The following is an 18,770-nucleotide window of genomic DNA, read 5'->3' as shown; positions in this document are numbered from 1 at the left end:
GAATGAATTTGTAGCATCAAACTCATAATATGTACCAGATGCGGGCTTCTGTACGCATTGATATGTATAAAATTGCAGAGGAATCTGTGGATTTTTTATTATATCAGCTTTGTATTTAAGACCATAACTGGCCTCGTACTCAACAACAGGGATTCTTAACTCCATAGTCTGAATAATGCATTTGCCTGCATCTGATAGGGTATTAGGCAGAGCTTCTCCTGTAGAGTTTAATGTACTGTACCTCATCAAGGCATTATTATCATTGGCAGCTCTTCTAAATGTAATTCTTAAACCACCCTTCCACATAATATCTTTGAAATCTGAGAAGAATCCTGGCAATAGGCGCATCGGGAACAGCACTGTGTGGTTCTTAGATAATATCTTATCACCAGCCTCGAATCCTCCTATTTTGTAGTATGAAGCCTCGGTTTTGGATAATTTTAATGTTGCCAAAGCTGTGGAGGTAATGCCGGGATAATCCACTCTGTTTATAACAACGCCATGCTTTCTGATCTCAATTTCAGAGAATAGATGTGGCACAAAATTGTCTACCAATCTTATATTAGAATTTGCCGGATAATCTGTACCATCGAGCTTTACAACATCAAATTTGATGTATAGATCTGCTCTGTGAGGGTGTATAAATCCATCCCCTACATCAAGATCAACCTCAATTTCTGTGTTGGGTTGATTTAAATTTGCAAATGTCCTCCTGTTTGGAGGGAATGATTGTAGCTCATAACTCTCAATATTTTCCATTGTATGTATTTTTATTTAAATGTTAATCTCTATGATTGCAGTTGTTGTGGCTCCAGCAAAATCAACTAATTCTTCTTTTTCATTAGTGACCATCAATTCAATATTATCTATTCTGTTATGACACACAGGAAAATATAATGTTGGGGATGGATTGTAGATAATGGGCTCCATGAATTCAGAATTAGGTTTGAATGTTGCAATGATGCCAGTTTGTTTGTGAGTTCCTATGCCATTTGATTTGGTGATCATACCCTCAGCTACATTACAGTGAATATTCAGAGTCTCTATGGCCAAGAATTTAGGTATATTCATAGCAGTGTGTTTGATGCCTGGTTCAAGTTTTGTGTTGTTCTCAAAGCCTAACAGCTCTCCAATAGTACCCAAATCCACTGTTTCTGTAGCAGATACAATCTCTACTCTGTGAGTGGCAGAATTTTGACTTAACACTACACCTCTGGGTAATTGAGCATTTAGAGTGGAGAGATTATATTGCCCTGGAGTGATGACAATTTTTTCATCCCCAACTGCAATTGTATTGTTGTGGTGTGTAATATTGGGGATTAGGTACATGCCATAAAATGCTCTGAGAGCTATTGTTTTGGGATACACTATGTCATCATGCAATTTGAGTTTCAATATTGAATTTTGGCTGGTGAGATGGAATACCCCCATGATGTTTCAAATACCACAAGGCTTTTTGAAAATCTTCAATTGATGGTTTATTTATTTGAGACATATATCTAAGAACAGATAAACACAAATGTCCACAATTAACATCTTTGAAGTTTTGAACACGGGCATTATTGTAATAAAGATTAGATGAATTTAGATATTTTATTAAATTTTCAGGTGGAACACCTCCAAATGAATCAAACACAAATGCCTCATTTTTTAAATATTTAAGATAGCAGATCCAGTGAGTGCCCTGATTTTTGTACTCATCCAAATTAACAATGCCACACTCTTTGTTGAGTGGTTGTTCCGGTAAAGAATCAGACATGTACACACCTCTAAAATGTTTGATGCCCAATGGCTCGATTAAAGCTTCAATATCTTGGTTTGTAAGCGGCTCTTGTTTTTTTTAAACTTATTCATGGCTCTCTTAACACCTTTGCCCTGTTTCTCCATTGCCAGGTTATGGCGCCTCTGCTCATCTAATTCTGCCTTATTTTTCTTGGCATCTATTACTGTTTTTGCTATGGCGGCTGATCCCCCGGCCAAGCTCCCAACAGCCCCGAGAGCAGCTAAGATGGCAGGGATGGTAAATATGAATCCCCCCACATGTGATTTTTTTCTTGATTGCTGTAATTTTTTTAATTGGGGGGTACTAAGTAACAATTTCATACCATGCCCTTTTGCAATACAAGAATTTTTTTTCTTGCGCTGCTTTTTGGTTAAAAGACTGTCAATAGTTTTAAGAGATTTAAGACCTGCATAAGGTATTTGATACATAACACCCTTGGCCTTCATTGTAGGTTTATTATATACATATTCACAACCCCCACCCCAATTTTTGTTTGGTGCTCATAGCTATGGTGGTTCCCAATGCTGCTATTTTTTCACTCAAAGATGCATCTTTGCTTACAAATCTCCCAAACGCAGCCTCTTCTAATTTCTTGTCTGCAACATGTCTCTTGTCAAGATCAGAATGTGTGTTGTATGCTATGTCATGGTCTCTACAAGCAGCATCTAGGGGATTAACACCAGGATCCCCTCTGTTTAATCTATGATCCAATTTTGTGCCTGGACCACAATACTGATAACCTGGAATGTGTAGTTCAAATGGCAGCTTGTTTATAATGTCATTAACAAGGCCCCGACCCTCAGAAATATTCCAAAATTTAGGTGGTAGAGTATTAATAATTTTTATAAGATATCCAATCCCCTTAGTGTCATTCACTATAAAATTAGACAATTTGGTGCTTATCATGTCCATAATTCCAACCTTTTCATTGTAAAAATTGTTGTTGCCAGCATTTTCCTCCCCAGCTATTACCAATAGCCTATCTACAAGTTTCCTGACATCATCAACCCACACAAATTCTTTAGGCAGGGTGTTGTATTGTTTGATTCCACTGCCAGTCTTGATTTGAGACCATATGGGCTTGATTAAATTGTTGTATTTTGCTCCACTGCTCGACTTGACTCTTTTTTGTGTGGGATCATTGTTCTGGTATAGAGCATCTGATTTTATTAATATTTCTTTGTAATCCTCATAATCCTGATCTGTATAGCTGCCAGGTCTTTTCCTAGTCATCAGTTCCCACAATCCAGGCGTGCCGGTGTACTTAACAAAAGCACCTTTTTCTCCAAGTCGAGATTCTGAATATACAATTATATCATCTCCCATAAATGTTACTCTGAAATTGCCAATTCTATGTATGATGCTGCCATCAAGCTCTGTGTCAGCATATAAGCCAAACACTTCATCTTTATTGTCTTTAGGTGTTGTTAAATATTTTTGAGCAAGAAGACCCAATTCAATAGGATCCTGAGTAGCTTCAATTCTTCTAGGAGCAATAGGACTAGGTGTATGAATACTTGAAAGTGGGGTGAATGGATAATCTAATATGTTCCTTGCAGCTACAGGTACAAGCTCTGTGAGCAAATTTTGATTTTGCTCTGTAACAGTTTTGATATTCTTACCTAAATTATTAATAGCATCAATTACAGGCTGTTCTGTTTGTTTGTGTTTTTCATAAATTCCACGGTTCTCTGATTTCCATCCCTTAAATCTTTTTACAAGATAATCTCTTAACTTAAGATCATCAACGATTGGCCTTTTCATGTTTATTTATATACGTCTCTACGTCTAGAAAATTGTTGATTTTATTTCTGTATTTGCCACTATTGGGTGTTCTTGTCATATCAATTGTGACAAACCCATGACTGTCCTGGTTCCAGCACTTGCTGCAAAACTTGGAAAAATCATTGTAGCTCAAGTCCCCACCTACATATTCATCATGTATGTGTTTGAGGTTGGTATGGTCTTGATGAAATATACATATAAAATTGCTGTTGTCTCGGATCAGCTGCTTCGGAATTTTTGAAAAAGTCTGTGCCAGGTAGAAGCAATCAATGTTTTTGTGCCGGGCCTGTGTAAAGAAATTTCTAACCATGTTTTGATTATCCAGTATAATGTCATCAAACAACAACAGAATTATCGAGACATTCATCAAGTGGCTTAACATCTGGTTCAAAAGTGGCAATATCCAGTCCATCATATAGCTTCATCAGCTGCTGATATTTTAATTGTTCCAAGCTCTTAGAAAATACATACAAGTGCCTGTTTTTCCAATCTAACCAGTTGGGTGCCAATAAAAAATTATCAACCATTAGTGTAGTTTTACCACAAGCAGATGGCCCAACAATAAGACACCTAATATTATCAGGTAACAGCACTCCATTTCTCTTATTCTGTTGTTCAGGTTCTGGCAGCCTTTTTATAACATCCCAGGTGTTCATATTATTATTTTGTTTGCATCGATCCAGCTGTTTTCCGGATGACCCAGCCATTTGACAAGTAACTTGTTGCCTTTTCTGCGGATGATTTTTTCTATGAGATATGTGTCAGGCTGTTTAGTTTTGCTGAGCTCTTGTTCATAGAACCTGCCTTTGAGAATTTCTCCTCGGTGATCCTTTATTATATATGTGTTAAGGGTCCCGGGTTTAACTTGAACCACTGTAAATAATTCAGTGCTCCAGTTTCTTGTGAAGCCTCTCTTGAATAAGTGCTTATATTTGCTTATTCTTACTTGATCCCCCACCCTGTATTTGGCTTTTCTTGTTGTTGGCTGATATCTAGGATAGTAAACAGTGCTGATCAATTTTTGCTCATCAGATGAAGTTACTTCAGAGGGTTTCATGTTGATTGTGGAATGGACAGAATTGTTATATTTATGTAGAAGTTCTGGAAGAATATTAATCCATTTATAATTACCCTGCAGTGTAAATTGTTTATACATAAGATTTTTTAGGGTTCTGTTGAATCTCTCTACAATTGAGGCCTTGAGGTCACTGTAACTCGAATAATGTTTTATTGCCTGGCTTTTAATAAATTGTTGAAACACTGAATTATAAAATTCTTTGCCATTATCTGTTTGCAAATAGCGCGGGGATCTTCCACTCTGATTGATGATTGTCCTGATGGCTTCTGTAACACATTTTCCAGTCTTGGATTTGAGTGGCACAGCCCAGGCAAATTTCGAAAATGTGTCTATTACAGTGAGTAGATACTTGTAGCTCTTGTTGATCTTGTCTAAGTTTTTCAACTGCCCACTTGCCATTTCAATCAAGTCGCTTTGCCATAAATCATCTATGCCCTTTGTGACTACTGGGAGTCTCTTATAATTATGTCGGGCTTGTCTGTGTAATTCATCAACAATAATTTGTCTAGACATAATATGTAAACAAGAATATTGCAATCCCAGGCAATCTGGATTCTAGTACATTTGCCAAATCACTTTGCACTGCTGCTATTGTACCTTCAAGATGGGTTATGGAACTTTGAATTTTTCCAAAATCTTCATATGTTTCAAGTTGCAGCTTGATGTTTGCAACACTCCGAGTTATTGCATTCAAAGCTTCAGAAGATGGCAAATTGTTCATAAAATTTTCAAGTGTCTCAATTTTTACTTTAACCTCGGCTATGGCATTGTTCAGAGGGTCCAGATTAGGTATTTGGAGTGACTGAATCTGTTCTTTTAGAGTGGAAATCACTAGATCAAAATCTTCTTGTGATTTTATGCTTTTGACAATTGTTTGGAGTTGTGCCTGGACATTATTTATTTGCTCTTCTAATTGTTGTTTCAATTGCTCAGAGTTGTTAGCCTGGGTCTTAAATTTGGCTTGAAGAGCTGCAACAGCTTCTTCTAAACTTTGAAAATTATCCAATGTGGCCAAATCAGTATATTTCTGAAGCAATAATTTGAGTTCAGAATCAATTTTAAGAAGAGGGTCCATGCATTGTGATTGCAAATTTGTAATTTCTAATTGAAGACTGGCATTGAGTGTGGTTTGTAAAGCTTGTAAATCACTTCTTAATTTCTTGACTCTGACATCAAGCATCAAAATCTCATCACTGTGATCTTCATGTCTTGTATGGCCAAAAATATCATTAGGCATTTTGATTAGTAGTTATTTATTATTGAATACCTGATTCTTAATTCTATAAAAAAGGGTATAAGCTTATCATAAGATCCAGGGACCTCAATATATAAGCAGTCACCAGCAGAAACAGTATAAACAGTGCCAGAAACCATGTTTGAGTGCTTAATTCTATAAATATTTCTCCCTACTGAAATTTTAACATCACCCTCAGGAGTTGTAATAAATTGCAATTGCCCACCTACAGGTAATTGGTAATGATTTAAATTATTGTTAAATATGTACAATATTTTGCCTGTTTTATCATCAACATCTGTAAATATGCTGTTCAGATGAATAATTAAGAAACCACTCAGTTTAGACTGCACATCAGGAGAGGGTTGTGGTGTTGGCAGGTCCATAACAGCCCGTTTTTTGAACCCAAATAAGTTCATAGGCATGTTTATTTATTTCAAATCATGCTCTGTGCTTGTGCATTGATTGCCATTTTTCAAATCACAATGCCCCCATGGTAAAGTATGTATGCCACATGATAAAATGCATCTCTTATCATCATGTGGGTCCAGAGCCACTTTTCTTACAACATTTGAAGTCAATAAGTGATCCACACTCTGAATTCTGGATTCTGATGTTTTGATTGAACTCTGGGATTTGAGGCAATTTTTATAATCCTCAAATTTAAGCTCTTTTTCCACAGTCACTCTGCCAATGCCCTTGGCCTTTTTGACAACAGCATCACATGTTTTAAAACTGTACATCTTGGCACTTAACCCAGCAAATTCCACAATAACATCACCAAGTGTCTCATCTTTTAACTTGCCGGGCACCTTTTTGTTGTGGTGGTGTTGAATTTTTGTATGTTCACTGGTGTCAAAATATTTAAACAATTCAGGCTGGGTCATATCTTGATAAACATCTTCTGTTTGAATATCAAGAACAAAACTATCCGTGTCCATGTACATCAATTTTACATTATCACCATAAAAAGGTTTCAGCACATCATAATACAATATTAACATATGTAATTTGGACAATTCCAATATTGCAGCCCCTACATAAATAGGTTTATCAAACTTAATCCTTGTTTTTTTCATGTTGAAAAGTGCCATATTTTCATCATAAATTCTTCTGTAATTGAAATTAGGCTTTGCAACCAATTTTTTGCTCCGGCTGGGGTCAGTAATTAATTTAACATCGGTATGTTTTCTGACATTTTCAATTGTTTTGCCATATACAGAATTAACCATCAATTTAAACAAGGTCTTATCAAATTCGCTCTTTGCAGATGTTCGAAGCTCCGTGTTTGTATCAATATATGGTTTCAACCATTCTGAGTGCCTGAATCTTAAGACTTTGCCAACTTTGGTTACTTGAACACCATGTTTCATCAGGAACTGGAGGTTCTTGTAATATATGACGTAGCCTTGTTTTGCCTCCAGTGTCATCATCAATTTCCTCTGTTTAGAGCCAGGTGAGCACTGAACCTCGGGAATTGGGGGCAGATCAGAAAATTTGTTATGCAAATCATCAGGAATTGTCAGATCAACCTCTAAGAATAGTCCACACTCACTATCATCAAAGACCTGAAGATCCTCAATATTGAAATCGACCCATTCAAGCCCTGCATATGGCAGTTTTTGCATCATGGCATGACCATAGAGGCTGTTGGCATCCACATACAGTATATAATTTGATGGCCGTGCTGGATCATAATCAGGCATATATTTGTTATTTGCTCTGGCATATCTCTGAGAACATTGCACCATGCCTCCTCTTATATTTTCCTCCATAAACAGATACATGTCTTGATCTTGGATCAGATCCAATTGCATGTTAGTGTTTAAAAACATTGCATCCCATGCTAGGCCGGGGGCACTGTAAAAATACACTGGGTCCAGTCCATAATTTTGCATAGAAGATTTTCTGAATGTCTGCATTATATCAGCTAAGAGGGTCACATCAAGTTTCAAATATGCCATGTGATAATCACCAAATGTCCGGCATTTGAAATTGTTCCACATCAATTGGGCATGGTGATAATCATCATCAGTGATTCCGGATCCTCTGATTTTGCTGTAAAACTCTTCTTGTGGAGGCAGGGAGCACTCATCAAATTTAGAAAAATCTGTGACATAGTCATAAGGATATACACCCTTTCGCCTAATTAATTTCAGATCCTGATTTGGAAACAAGGCACGTGTGATTTTGAATTGATCATCAGATAATTGAGTGGCCAGTGTAGCCAGGCTAGCAGATAAAATTCTGTAAGAATCAAGAAATCTCATGTGAATAGAAACACCATTAATTTTAATTGTTTTGCTAATAGATATATATTTCTCATCATTTTCAGCTAAAATATTTAAATTCTGCTTCTCAAACCCCTCGTATCTGATCAGATGATGGAAATCATAATTGGATGCTCCATGGCAAAATATGGGGACAAATCTTGGTGTCTGGATCTTAAGATTACAGCTATTACACAGGGCCATTAAGAATTTAGCATCTGTATGAGAATGATGTTTCACCTTGTTATTTGTATCTGAAAATTCAGAATCACATAGTGGGCATTTTTCTGCATTGTTGAAATCTTCAATCTGTTTCTCTGTTAAAGGCAACATACGTTTTGATTTTAATAAGATGTTAGATGCTATGTCACGGCACTCATTTTCTATTTTATGTGCAAATATTTTGATGGCATCTGGCCCCATGTATGAATCTTTTTTGGTAACAACACCATCCTGCACAACCACATAACAAAAACTGGAAGGTTCATGTAGCTGGTATGGTGTAATTGAGGATTCTTCAGGATCTGGGCTACAAAATGCAAGAGATTTGAGGTTTGATTCAAAATCACAGACAATATATGCTGGGTGTTCCAACAAGGCCTCAAACTTTTTGAATTTGGCATTTTCACTTGGTATTGGCATCACCATATGAACAGGTTTATGGTTCCCACAGTATTTCCGATGCTCAATTAACTTGTTTTTAGCAATTTCTGCATTCTCTTCAGGAACCCCCTTCACAGTTTTTCTACCATCAAATACACTTAAACATCTTCTGCATATTCTGAATATTCTATTATATTTGCCAAGTTGTGTTCTGAGTAAAGCTTGAAGATTATGTATCAGAGTGTAATGATATTTGCCATCCCCTTCGATTAAGAGCAGATCAATCGGGACAGCAGAATCATCGTCAAATTCACTGATTCTGAGAGGTTCTATCGGGCAATTGCCGGTGGAGCAAATAAATACATTAATAGATAATTGTTTGCCGTTCATATCCCTGGCCCTTTTTTCAAATTTATCAATATTCTGAACAGACATTGGATATTCTAAACCCTCCATTGCATCGTCAAAAAAGTGTTCATGTTGTTTATAACAACTTATTCTCTCAGGATGCCTTGAAACTAGAAACAAAGCAGCTAATATACACCACAAAAAGCATTTCTGGTCGGTATTTTCTATATTAACCACGGCTCTTCTGTTTTTAATATTATCAGGTAATGGCAGATATGTAGAACCTTGTAATGGGCTGAATTCAGAAATATTAACATATAACTTGTGAGGAGAGCCACATAGGCTCCATCCAGACTCTTTTCCAGCAAATTCAGAGTGTTTGATATTCAATTGATCTATTAAACTGTTTATTATTGTGTCTGAATTTGCATTTGAATATACCGGTACAGTTGCTGTTATGTGGGGCTGTGTAAATTTTGTGCCGTTTGGCTTCTTATATTGAGTATACAATTTGAGGGATAGCTTATAAGAGCCATTTTGTGCATTTAGAAATGCCTGCAGATCAGAATTTATACTGTTCAAAAAATTCTCAATACCACATCTTGGCTCTGATACAAACGGGTAATCCCTAAGTTGGCCATTAAAACTGCTATGGATAGGTTCATAGCGTGGCTGCTTTGCTGCTCTGGCATTAAGAGGTGCTTCGTGCTTTCTTTTCAGACCAGATGTAGATGGTTGTGGGGGCAATGTTGATGACTGTGCAGAACAAGTATTTTTATGTGTATATGTGAAGTATTGCATGTTATATTTTCTATGGCATTTGGGGCAAATTTTCGTGGGAGTTCTGTATTTGTCTGGGTTACAAATCTTTTGGTGTCTAGCCCAATTAGAGCTAAATATATTCTTATTACACTGATTGCAATATTTTTGACTTGGCATTTTTCCTATTGTTTATTATATATATTTCCTGGGATTCAATTCAAAACTTTATACTGGATCAGTTGGGTTCAGCACTGTGCTTTGTGTGTGTGTGTATGTGTGTATGTGTGTATGTGTGTTAATATTTCTCGCTTTGGTATTTATATAAAATTTCCTGGGTTTTAAATCTAATCTCTATGCTTAATCAGTTGGGTTCAGTGCAGACAAAAAAAACTGCATAGCTCTATGTCAATTAGTTCTTGAGATATTGTATTTAGGAACCACTTTGGCCCCCCTGCCAAAAATTGGCTTTTATTGTATCAGTGTATATTGTTTCTATGATCAAAATTCTATGCTTAATCAGTTGGGTTCAGTACAGAGAAAAAAACTGCATAGCTCTATGTCAATTAGTTCTTGAGATATTAATTATTTTGTATTTAGGAACCACTTTGGGCTTTCCCCCCCCCCTCTTCCCCCCCTGCCAAAATTTGGCTTTTATTGTATTAGTGTATATTGTCTCTATGACCTTACTTGGGTTATTCCGCCAAATTATATGCTTCAAGTCTCCTATACTTTGGTGGAGCCTGTTCAGGTTCTATCCCCCACTTGTGGGTTCCATTGCCGATCCAGCAATGGTGAAGAACCTGCACTGTGCCCTGGCTTATATAGATTTACAGAGCCAATAGGAGCCCTGCTTACTTAAGCCAACCAGAAAACACCACATCATCACATTATCTCATAAGCATTTATTCAATTAATATTGCAGAACATGATGCAATAGAACTGGACTGGGAAGTAAATATGTATGGATGTGGGTAGGTGTGGGTGTGGGTGTGTGGGTGGGGGTGTGGGTGAGTAGGGGTGTGTGTGGGTGGGGGTGGGTGGGTGGGGGTGGGGGTGCATCTTGACTTAATTTTAAGTGCTGTGTTCAAAATAAAAATATAATGGCTGGTAGCTATATCCAAGCCCTATTATAATTTTTGTTTCTCTATTCTGTCACTAATTTTGATCCTAGGATAATTATATTTATGGGGGTGATTCTGCATGGCTGGAGTATTTTCTCCTGTGCCTACCTCCCATTTTTTCTGCTAGGTGTACATGCAATCAACACGCAGCGCCATGCCCTGGCGCTCGCAGGAACTAATCCATCAAGGCAATTGCTGAAGGCAATAGAACAAATCAATATATTGATTCCCAGGCCGGTTGAGAACTGGGTCTTGAGAAAAAAACAACGGCCTTCAGAGGCACTGACCTAGCACAAATACCTACCCAAACATGCATATCTTGAATGGCAATGACCTTGTTATGTATTAATTTTTGTATAACAAGCTGGGGCAAATATAAGCCTGACCCTAAATAAGAGTGGATTACAACAAATATCAGATTTTATATTGTTCAATATGAATATTTAAACCAAACAGGTCTGTAAGTATGAGGAGCACTGTTAACAACACATCTGTTCTCCTCAGCCACTCTCACAATATTAGCTGATGCAATATTGCATCAGAGCTTCAATGCTCGGAAATTTCTGTAAATAGTGGCGCTAGGGAGAACATACAAAATCAATACTACTGTCTCGGGAATTGCACACACTGACAGAGAGGGGAATATGCAAGTTGAGGCTGGTATCCAATTGAACTTAAATTGGAAGTAAATATGTGTGTATATAGGTGTGTATGTGTGTGTCTTGGCTTAATTTCTGGTGTGGCCAATTTTTGACAAGTTTATGGACAACAATCTCACAGAAGTGCCTTTTGTAAGTATGAGCAAAACAATCTGAGAGGACTCTTCCTTTCTGAGCAATTAGAAGAGGTTCCACACTAGAGCATGGGCATGTTGAGCTAGGTTTAAGTGTAAACAAAACTGCTGGAGGAGAGCTCTTCCTTTCTGAGAGGGCATTTTTACAAAATTCTTGGATTAGAGGGGGTTCCACACTTGAGCAAAAAGCTCATATGGGCATGTTGAGCTAGGTTTAAGTGTAAGCAATTCTGCTTGGGGAGAGCTCTTCCTTTCTTGGGTTTATTATCCCACAAGAACTACTACTCACTCCCCAGACAGTATATAACGTACACTGCTGTGCCTAAAATTGCTTATTTCTGGTGTTAATGCCTATTTCTACCATTTTATGCCTATTTTCTCTATTAATGCCTATTTCTTAAAGAAGGGATAGGAAGGGTTATGACTTTTTTTTTTCAGATTACAGTCTCTTATGCCGGCCCCCGAAGTAAAATAAAGCAAATCAATCAATACAGTATCTTCACCATAATAATGTATCCTGTCGATTTTCTTTAGGAAAGCTGGGCCTAAGTGAAGTTTAACACTCGCCTCAACCAGGCCCGTAACCAGAGTTTTATTTCAGGAGGGAGGGGAGGGGGTTCAGCAACAGCAGCCTCCGACCCCCCCCCCACATCCTTCCCCGCTTACGTGCCTGCCCTCAACCCTTTCCCCCATCCGCTCAAGCAATGATTACCACAGTGACGGATTCAACAATACTCTGGGAGAAGTGGATTAACTTTTTTTCTTAGCTGTTCCAGCTTTTATCTGTAAATGATCATGTCCGCTTGGTATCTGAAGAACTCGCATCGTGAATTATTATTTTTAAAATAAGATAGCATTCCAAATTCTCGAAAGAGACCCAGAATCTTGCTTCTTTTTTCATTGAGTTTAAAAAAGTCTGTCTTGTTCTCGGCTTGATGTTTACAAACCAGTAATATTTATTTTTCGTGTTTAGCCTCGCTTTTCTGCCACATTCGGCTAATCGCGACTATGAGGATGAGTGATGATATGATGAAATTGTTGAAGAGACACTCACAAATAACACCTATGCTCAGGTCGGTGTTTGAACTCGGGACCCCTGGGCCCTAGTGTTTCACGTGGCGACAAAATTATTTTTTTCAATAATCTGTATGAACAAAATTGCTCTCATGCTCATAATGATTTTAATTTTTTCAGATAAAACATTTCCTAAAATTCTGAAGACTTCTTATTTTGTTTAGCTCTAACCCATATGCGTTAAAGCACAACGTATGTGGGAATTTCTTCACGTACCTTGCCCAATCAAATTCTGAGCTTCTAGTCATCTATGATAGGTTCGCCAACTTTTCCTCTTAAATTTTTCATAGTTCCCTTAATTTTACGTACGGATCAGAAAACCTGCCTACATCTGTCCGCGACCGTTTATCATCGATATCTTTATAATCGATATGTATAAAAATGATAAAACTTAGGAAACAAAATGGTCATACAGACATCAGCCTGGACCGCTAAATCATCATACAGTAATGATATATTACTAAGATTAGCCCGTCCGTCTGTCTATGATGACCCAATAGATATCGACAGATATCCTGACATCTATCGATATCTCAAGAACTATAATGTCTATATCTGTCTGTTTCTCTTACATATGAACAATCGTTCAAAGGAAGGTCACTAATTAAATTACTAACCATGGTGCATCGATGCGCTAGGTGCATTAATAGCAGCTCCAGCGTATGTTTCTTTCTCATGTACGTGCTCCATTATACTCTTAAGAAACTTCAATATTTAAATCAGAAAGCAATTAATTGTCATGCTATCCCACACACTGACAAGAAAACCAACATATTTAAACCAGTAAAAATTGAACTTTTAGCGTTCACATTTCTAGCGTACAGTACATAATGTTTGCTGTGTTCTGAGATACATATTACTTACCTATTATACGGCAGAAGAAAGCCCACACCAGCCAACACTAACGCTAAATATATGCAGTTACATTTGTCTATTGGCGGTGAAAGGTGGCTAAAACCTTTGCTAAATCGGAAGTCATTTACAGCTCGAGTTTTCCCAAGCTGTATATATCCCCGGCTAAGATTTTCATCCATTTTGATGGTAATTGTAGATGTAATTGCTGTTGTGACTGACAAGCTTAGGATTCACTTAAAATCGCTTGTCTTGACACTGCGAACTCGATCATGAGCTGTCAATTAACATAATCACCACACTCACGGTCCGCGAACTCAGCTGTGTTGAACTCTATGTTAGTAACACATTCATCACTTCAACATATTACGTGATATAGAAAATGTAAATTATGATTTTACTTGACGTTTACACCTCTCTTATAAAACATCTATCCGTGTGATTTCTATCTACTAGAAATAGGCGGAGGTCGTGTTGAAATACAGGATTAACGAGTTGCAATTACTGATGTTGTACGCATGTCAGAAACTGGGAAAAACATTGATTTCCTAGGCAGGTTTCAAATGTTCAAGTTACTTCGCAGGCGCTGCAGCAGTAAGGTGACATCATACGTGACGTAGAGTCACGTGCGAACAGTCGACTGTTGGAAGCGAAATTGTAGAAAATTCTGTCGTGCTGGTAGTTCGTTCTAGAGAAAATCATGTCTCTAAATACAGCACACGCAAACGGAGGAGTCCTGATTCATGCAGGGGAGTGGTGAGTGGCACATTAGTAATTTAATAATAGACACGGCTTAATATAACAAAAATTTCAAAATTGTATTTTCAAACTGGTTCAAGTGACAATTTAACCCTCGCACCTACACGGTAATTGGAGACATACATGACATATTACGTGTATTTTTGTATACTCATATGTTGTGCGAGTGTAATTTTTACATTTCTTATTACCTTATCGTTTCCTGCAATTTCAGACTGAAATTGAATCGTCATGCTAATTACCAAAGCATATTGCGTAATATGGTGTATGCCCCAATGCAGAAACGTAGAAAGAAATATATACTCCTAACTTCCTTGTAACATTACTGACATTGCAATATGTTAATCTTTCTTTTGGAACAGATACTAGTGCACAGATAAATAGCTGTAATTTAGGTTTGGTAATAGTAACTTGTTATTTATTATTGACCTACTTGACTGGCATAAATAATGGTAGTTCTACCTGTGTATCGAGCGACGTATGGTCCACATAGCAAAAATGGGGTAACAGTTCGTTATATCGGAGACACTTTTCTTCAAATTTACAGGAGAAACTACGGTACTACCTTCATATAGGTGAGACACCTTCGAAGCATTTATTTCCCACTCTTGTGCATTGATAACATACTACTATGCATTGCGGAACATTTATTTAGGTGAAGTAATGAATTTCTACCGAAAATAATGTCTATTTCTTACACTGCCGAGTACTTAGTGTTCTTCATTATTTCCACACACAATATGGCGATAGCGTACCATTTTCATCGCACGTTGTGCTAGTGTTTTGTCGATTTGGAGTGTGCATGCAGTGTTGCAACCTTGTTTACCAAAGAATACCTACTTTCGTGCCCGGATTTTTTCACCAAAAAAAAAGTTCAATGTTTTGCCCACTCCTTCTTGCCCGTTTACAAAACCATGCTAGTAGACAGCCGGCGCTCCGGCATACATAGGGTAAGTAAGTTTTTCTTTTTTACACTTTCTGTCACTAACCATTCACGGGAACGAGGTATGCCTACGAGGTTAGGTTAGGCCTGTTAGGTTAGTTTCCATTAGCACTCATTTCACCCCTAAATATGTGCTTCATCGAAAAATGTCCTCACCTTGGGATTTAGTTTGTTGAATTCCTTATACAATAACCTTTCCAATGATATATGACACGTATTCCTTATGAAAAGGACGTAAACTAGACTCTTACCAACCATTGACGTTAGCCCCACGGACCATCACGGGGACGAGGTATGCCTATGAGGTTAGGTTAGGTTCCATTAGCACTCATTTCGTTCAATTTAGTATATACGGACAACATCGGGGTTTTTTTCTCTGACAGAAAATACACTGAATTCTTTTGAATTTTAACTTTCCAATTCCTGCATTCCACTTCTTTCTTCACGATTCCGTGTTGAATTAAAAATTGAACGGCATCTTCCACACCTGGCAACAACTTCACGGTGCATCCTCGACACGTCATCTTGTAGCGATAACACGGCATGGTTTGTAACACTAACTATGGGGTTTACGTCATCTAACACACGGAACATTGTGCTCTCATGCAGAAGGGAAATGGCGGCAGCAGCAACAGTGTGTCGAACAGAGATTTTCACAGAAAACTAGATGCATTCGCATTAAAATGGATCAAAATTACATTCACGAACTTCCACAACGCTACAGAAAATGATTTGCGTAAGTACTTTCTCCTGTAAAAAGTAAGAGAGTTACCGAAACTACTTACGGAAATCAGTTTCTGTAGCATTGTCGAAGTTCTTCGAGGTATTTTCTTTCATCTTGCAATCTATTTCAGCCGGAAATCAATTCCCGTTGCTTCAATTTAAGCGAAAACGTAACCATGCTGTTTTTTAACTATGTTTGCCTAACCTAACCTAACCTTCCGTGAATGGTCCATGGAGCTATCCGGGAATGGTTTTTGGGGCTATTCGTGGATGCTTATACTATCCCAAATGGTTTTTGGGGCTATCCGTGAATGGTTTGTGGGGCTCACATCATGACTTGCATTCTGTAACACTTCAAGAAATGGCTTATTTTAGTGTAAAAAATGTTTCTAAATGTGTGAAAACCTTAATGGCACCTTAAAATATGTTCCGCAATACACAATTGGTAAGTACGAACCATACGAAACACAAAATATCCGATTTTAAAGTGTCTTCGATATAATGAACTGATAACAAAAAGGGTAACACTGAAGGTGCAGGATTATTTTTTAAAATAAATCATTTTTCCGTAACGACGAGCATTACCCTTTACAATGCACTGGCATATTACTTGTTTACAACCAGGAATATTCAGATTCCTACTAGCTTTGCATGGTTTTTACAATAAAGAGTGGTTCCTTTTTGTGCATTGCACTGTACTGTAAACGTACAAAGCAAGCAAAGAGGTAGAGTTCCATGTAATCTCCATTTTGGTCACAAGATCATTAGCATACTATTAATTCTTTGCCTGCAGTGCTAGGTGAACCCTACAGCTACTATGGAGCATATGGATAGAAAATTTCTACCTGAGGTAACCACTCATAATATTGTTTAAAATTGCTGCAGAAATAATGTGAATGGAACGACTTAAGATGACCGGACCCCTCTTCGATTTTCTTCATACTTGGCATACTCCCTAAATGAGGCCTCCTTATCACGAATCTGAAGTTAAAAACTTGTCGGAATCGTCTAGGAATTGCAAAATAAGCAAAAATAAGGTGTTAGTTTTCGGAATTTAAATCATCTATTTTCGCAAATTTTTTGTTTCACAAGGATATATAGGCTATATATTCCTGATACTACCACAACACCAAATTTTAACTATGTTTGCCTAACCTAACCACACGTCAATGGTTCGCAATTATTTCGCAATTTCAGTAAATATGCAATATAGCCTGAACGGATTTCTTCAAATTTACAGGAGAAACTACTTACTGAAATCAGTTTCTGTAGCATTGTCGAAGTTCTTCGAAGTATTTTTTGTGGAAACTGAAAACTTCACCATAGAATGCTACAGAACAAGAAATAATCAGTTTTTATGTAAGGAACTTGCATTTTCTGTAAAGCGACAACATTTTGCCATTGTTTCCATTATGTACCTGCAGATGGTGCAAGCGTCAAAAGTCACACGGTCTCGTGAGTGTTTCCAAACGTGCCTTTTTTTAAGAGAATTTTTTTTAACTATGCTTACCTAACCCAACCTAACCTAACCTTGCCGGAAATGGTCCGTGGGGCTATCGTGAATGGTTTTTGGGGCTATCCATCAATGGTTTTTGGGGCTATCCGTCAATGTTTTTTTGGGGCTATCGTCAATGTTTTTTTGGGGCTATCGTCAATGTTTTTTTGGGGCTATCCGTCAATGGTTTGTGATGACATAATGTACATGAAAGTAGGTATTTTTTGGTTAAGAAGGTTGAAACACTGCATACCCACTCCAAATCGACAAAACACAATGATCCATGATGAGTGCACGTCATATTGTCTGTTACCCAAGCATAACAAGGAAGACAAATAATGACTCGTAATATTAAAAGTTGACACTATTTTATGGAAAAAGGCATAACTTCACCTCAAAGAATCTTCCGCAATGCAGAATAGGTAAGTATCAATGCTAAAATGAACGGAATAAACGAGTGAGAGGTGTTCAGTCTATATCGCATAATTACCGCAATTTCTAGATCCTGATACTACCACAACACCAAATTTTACCTATGTTTGCCTAACCTAACCACACGTCAGTGGTTCGTGGGGCTAGCGTCAATGGTTCGCAATTATTTTGCAATTTCTAGACATTTCCGACAAATTTTCAGATTCGTCATTAGCAGGCCTCAGTTAATAAGTATGTCAAATATGAAGAAAATCTGAGAGGAGTCCGGTCATCTTAAGTCATACCAATGTGAATTCGTCATTTTGATAATTTCAAGGATACTTGTGCTTGTTCTTCAAAAATCAGTCTACAATTTGCATCTTGGGAAGTTACTCAGTCGGGCAAATTGTTAATTGGAATTGGTGTTTAAATTAGCTGATGCTGATACTAAACACTGCCATACATGTTATGTGAAGAATGTCCTTGTGGGTAATATTTGGAGATCGTTCGTGGATATCTTATTTAGTAATGCTGTTATTGTTACAGTTAATACAAACAAGCATGGATGAAATGAATAGATGTAAATTAAGTTATTTTATACTTATTTTTGCCTTTAAATTTCACTTACTTAAATGTGATAAGTAAACAAACAATAATAATTTTCACTCGTGAACTGTTTTCAAGTTTTTCCAATTGTGCATTTGACCTTCAAATGATATCGATACAATAGTACATG

General features: G+C 37.4%; 2 protein-coding genes across 3 annotated transcripts in view; one reads left to right on the top strand and one right to left on the bottom strand.

The window, feature by feature from the left end:
• The window catches only part of Ent3 (equilibrative nucleoside transporter 3), a 117,879-nt gene extending 103,696 nt beyond the window's left edge, over positions 1–14,183 (bottom strand). Inside the window, exon 1 of the mRNA XM_083136792.1 lies at positions 13,716–14,183. Within this exon, the coding sequence (XP_082992918.1) occupies positions 13,716–13,885 (170 nt within the window). The 5' untranslated portion in view covers positions 13,886–14,183. The remainder of the gene's footprint in view (positions 1–13,715) is intronic.
• Positions 14,184–14,299: 116 nt separating this feature from the next.
• Positions 14,300–18,770, top strand: part of Wbp2 (WW domain binding protein 2) — a 58,500-nt gene continuing 54,029 nt past the window's right edge. For both annotated transcript variants that reach the window (XM_083136791.1, XM_083136790.1), the window contains exon 1: positions 14,300–14,459. In XM_083136791.1, coding sequence (XP_082992917.1) covers positions 14,404–14,459 — 56 coding nt within the window. In that variant the 5' untranslated portion in view covers positions 14,300–14,403. The remainder of the gene's footprint in view (positions 14,460–18,770) is intronic.

Source organism: Lepisma saccharinum, chromosome 15 (assembly GCF_977018435.1).
Source record: "Lepisma saccharinum chromosome 15, izLepSacc3.1, whole genome shotgun sequence".
Classification (NCBI taxonomy): Eukaryota; Metazoa; Arthropoda; class Insecta; order Zygentoma; family Lepismatidae; genus Lepisma; species Lepisma saccharinum.
The sequence above is the reverse complement of the archived record's forward strand: the minus strand, read 5'-3'. Positions and strand labels throughout refer to the sequence as shown.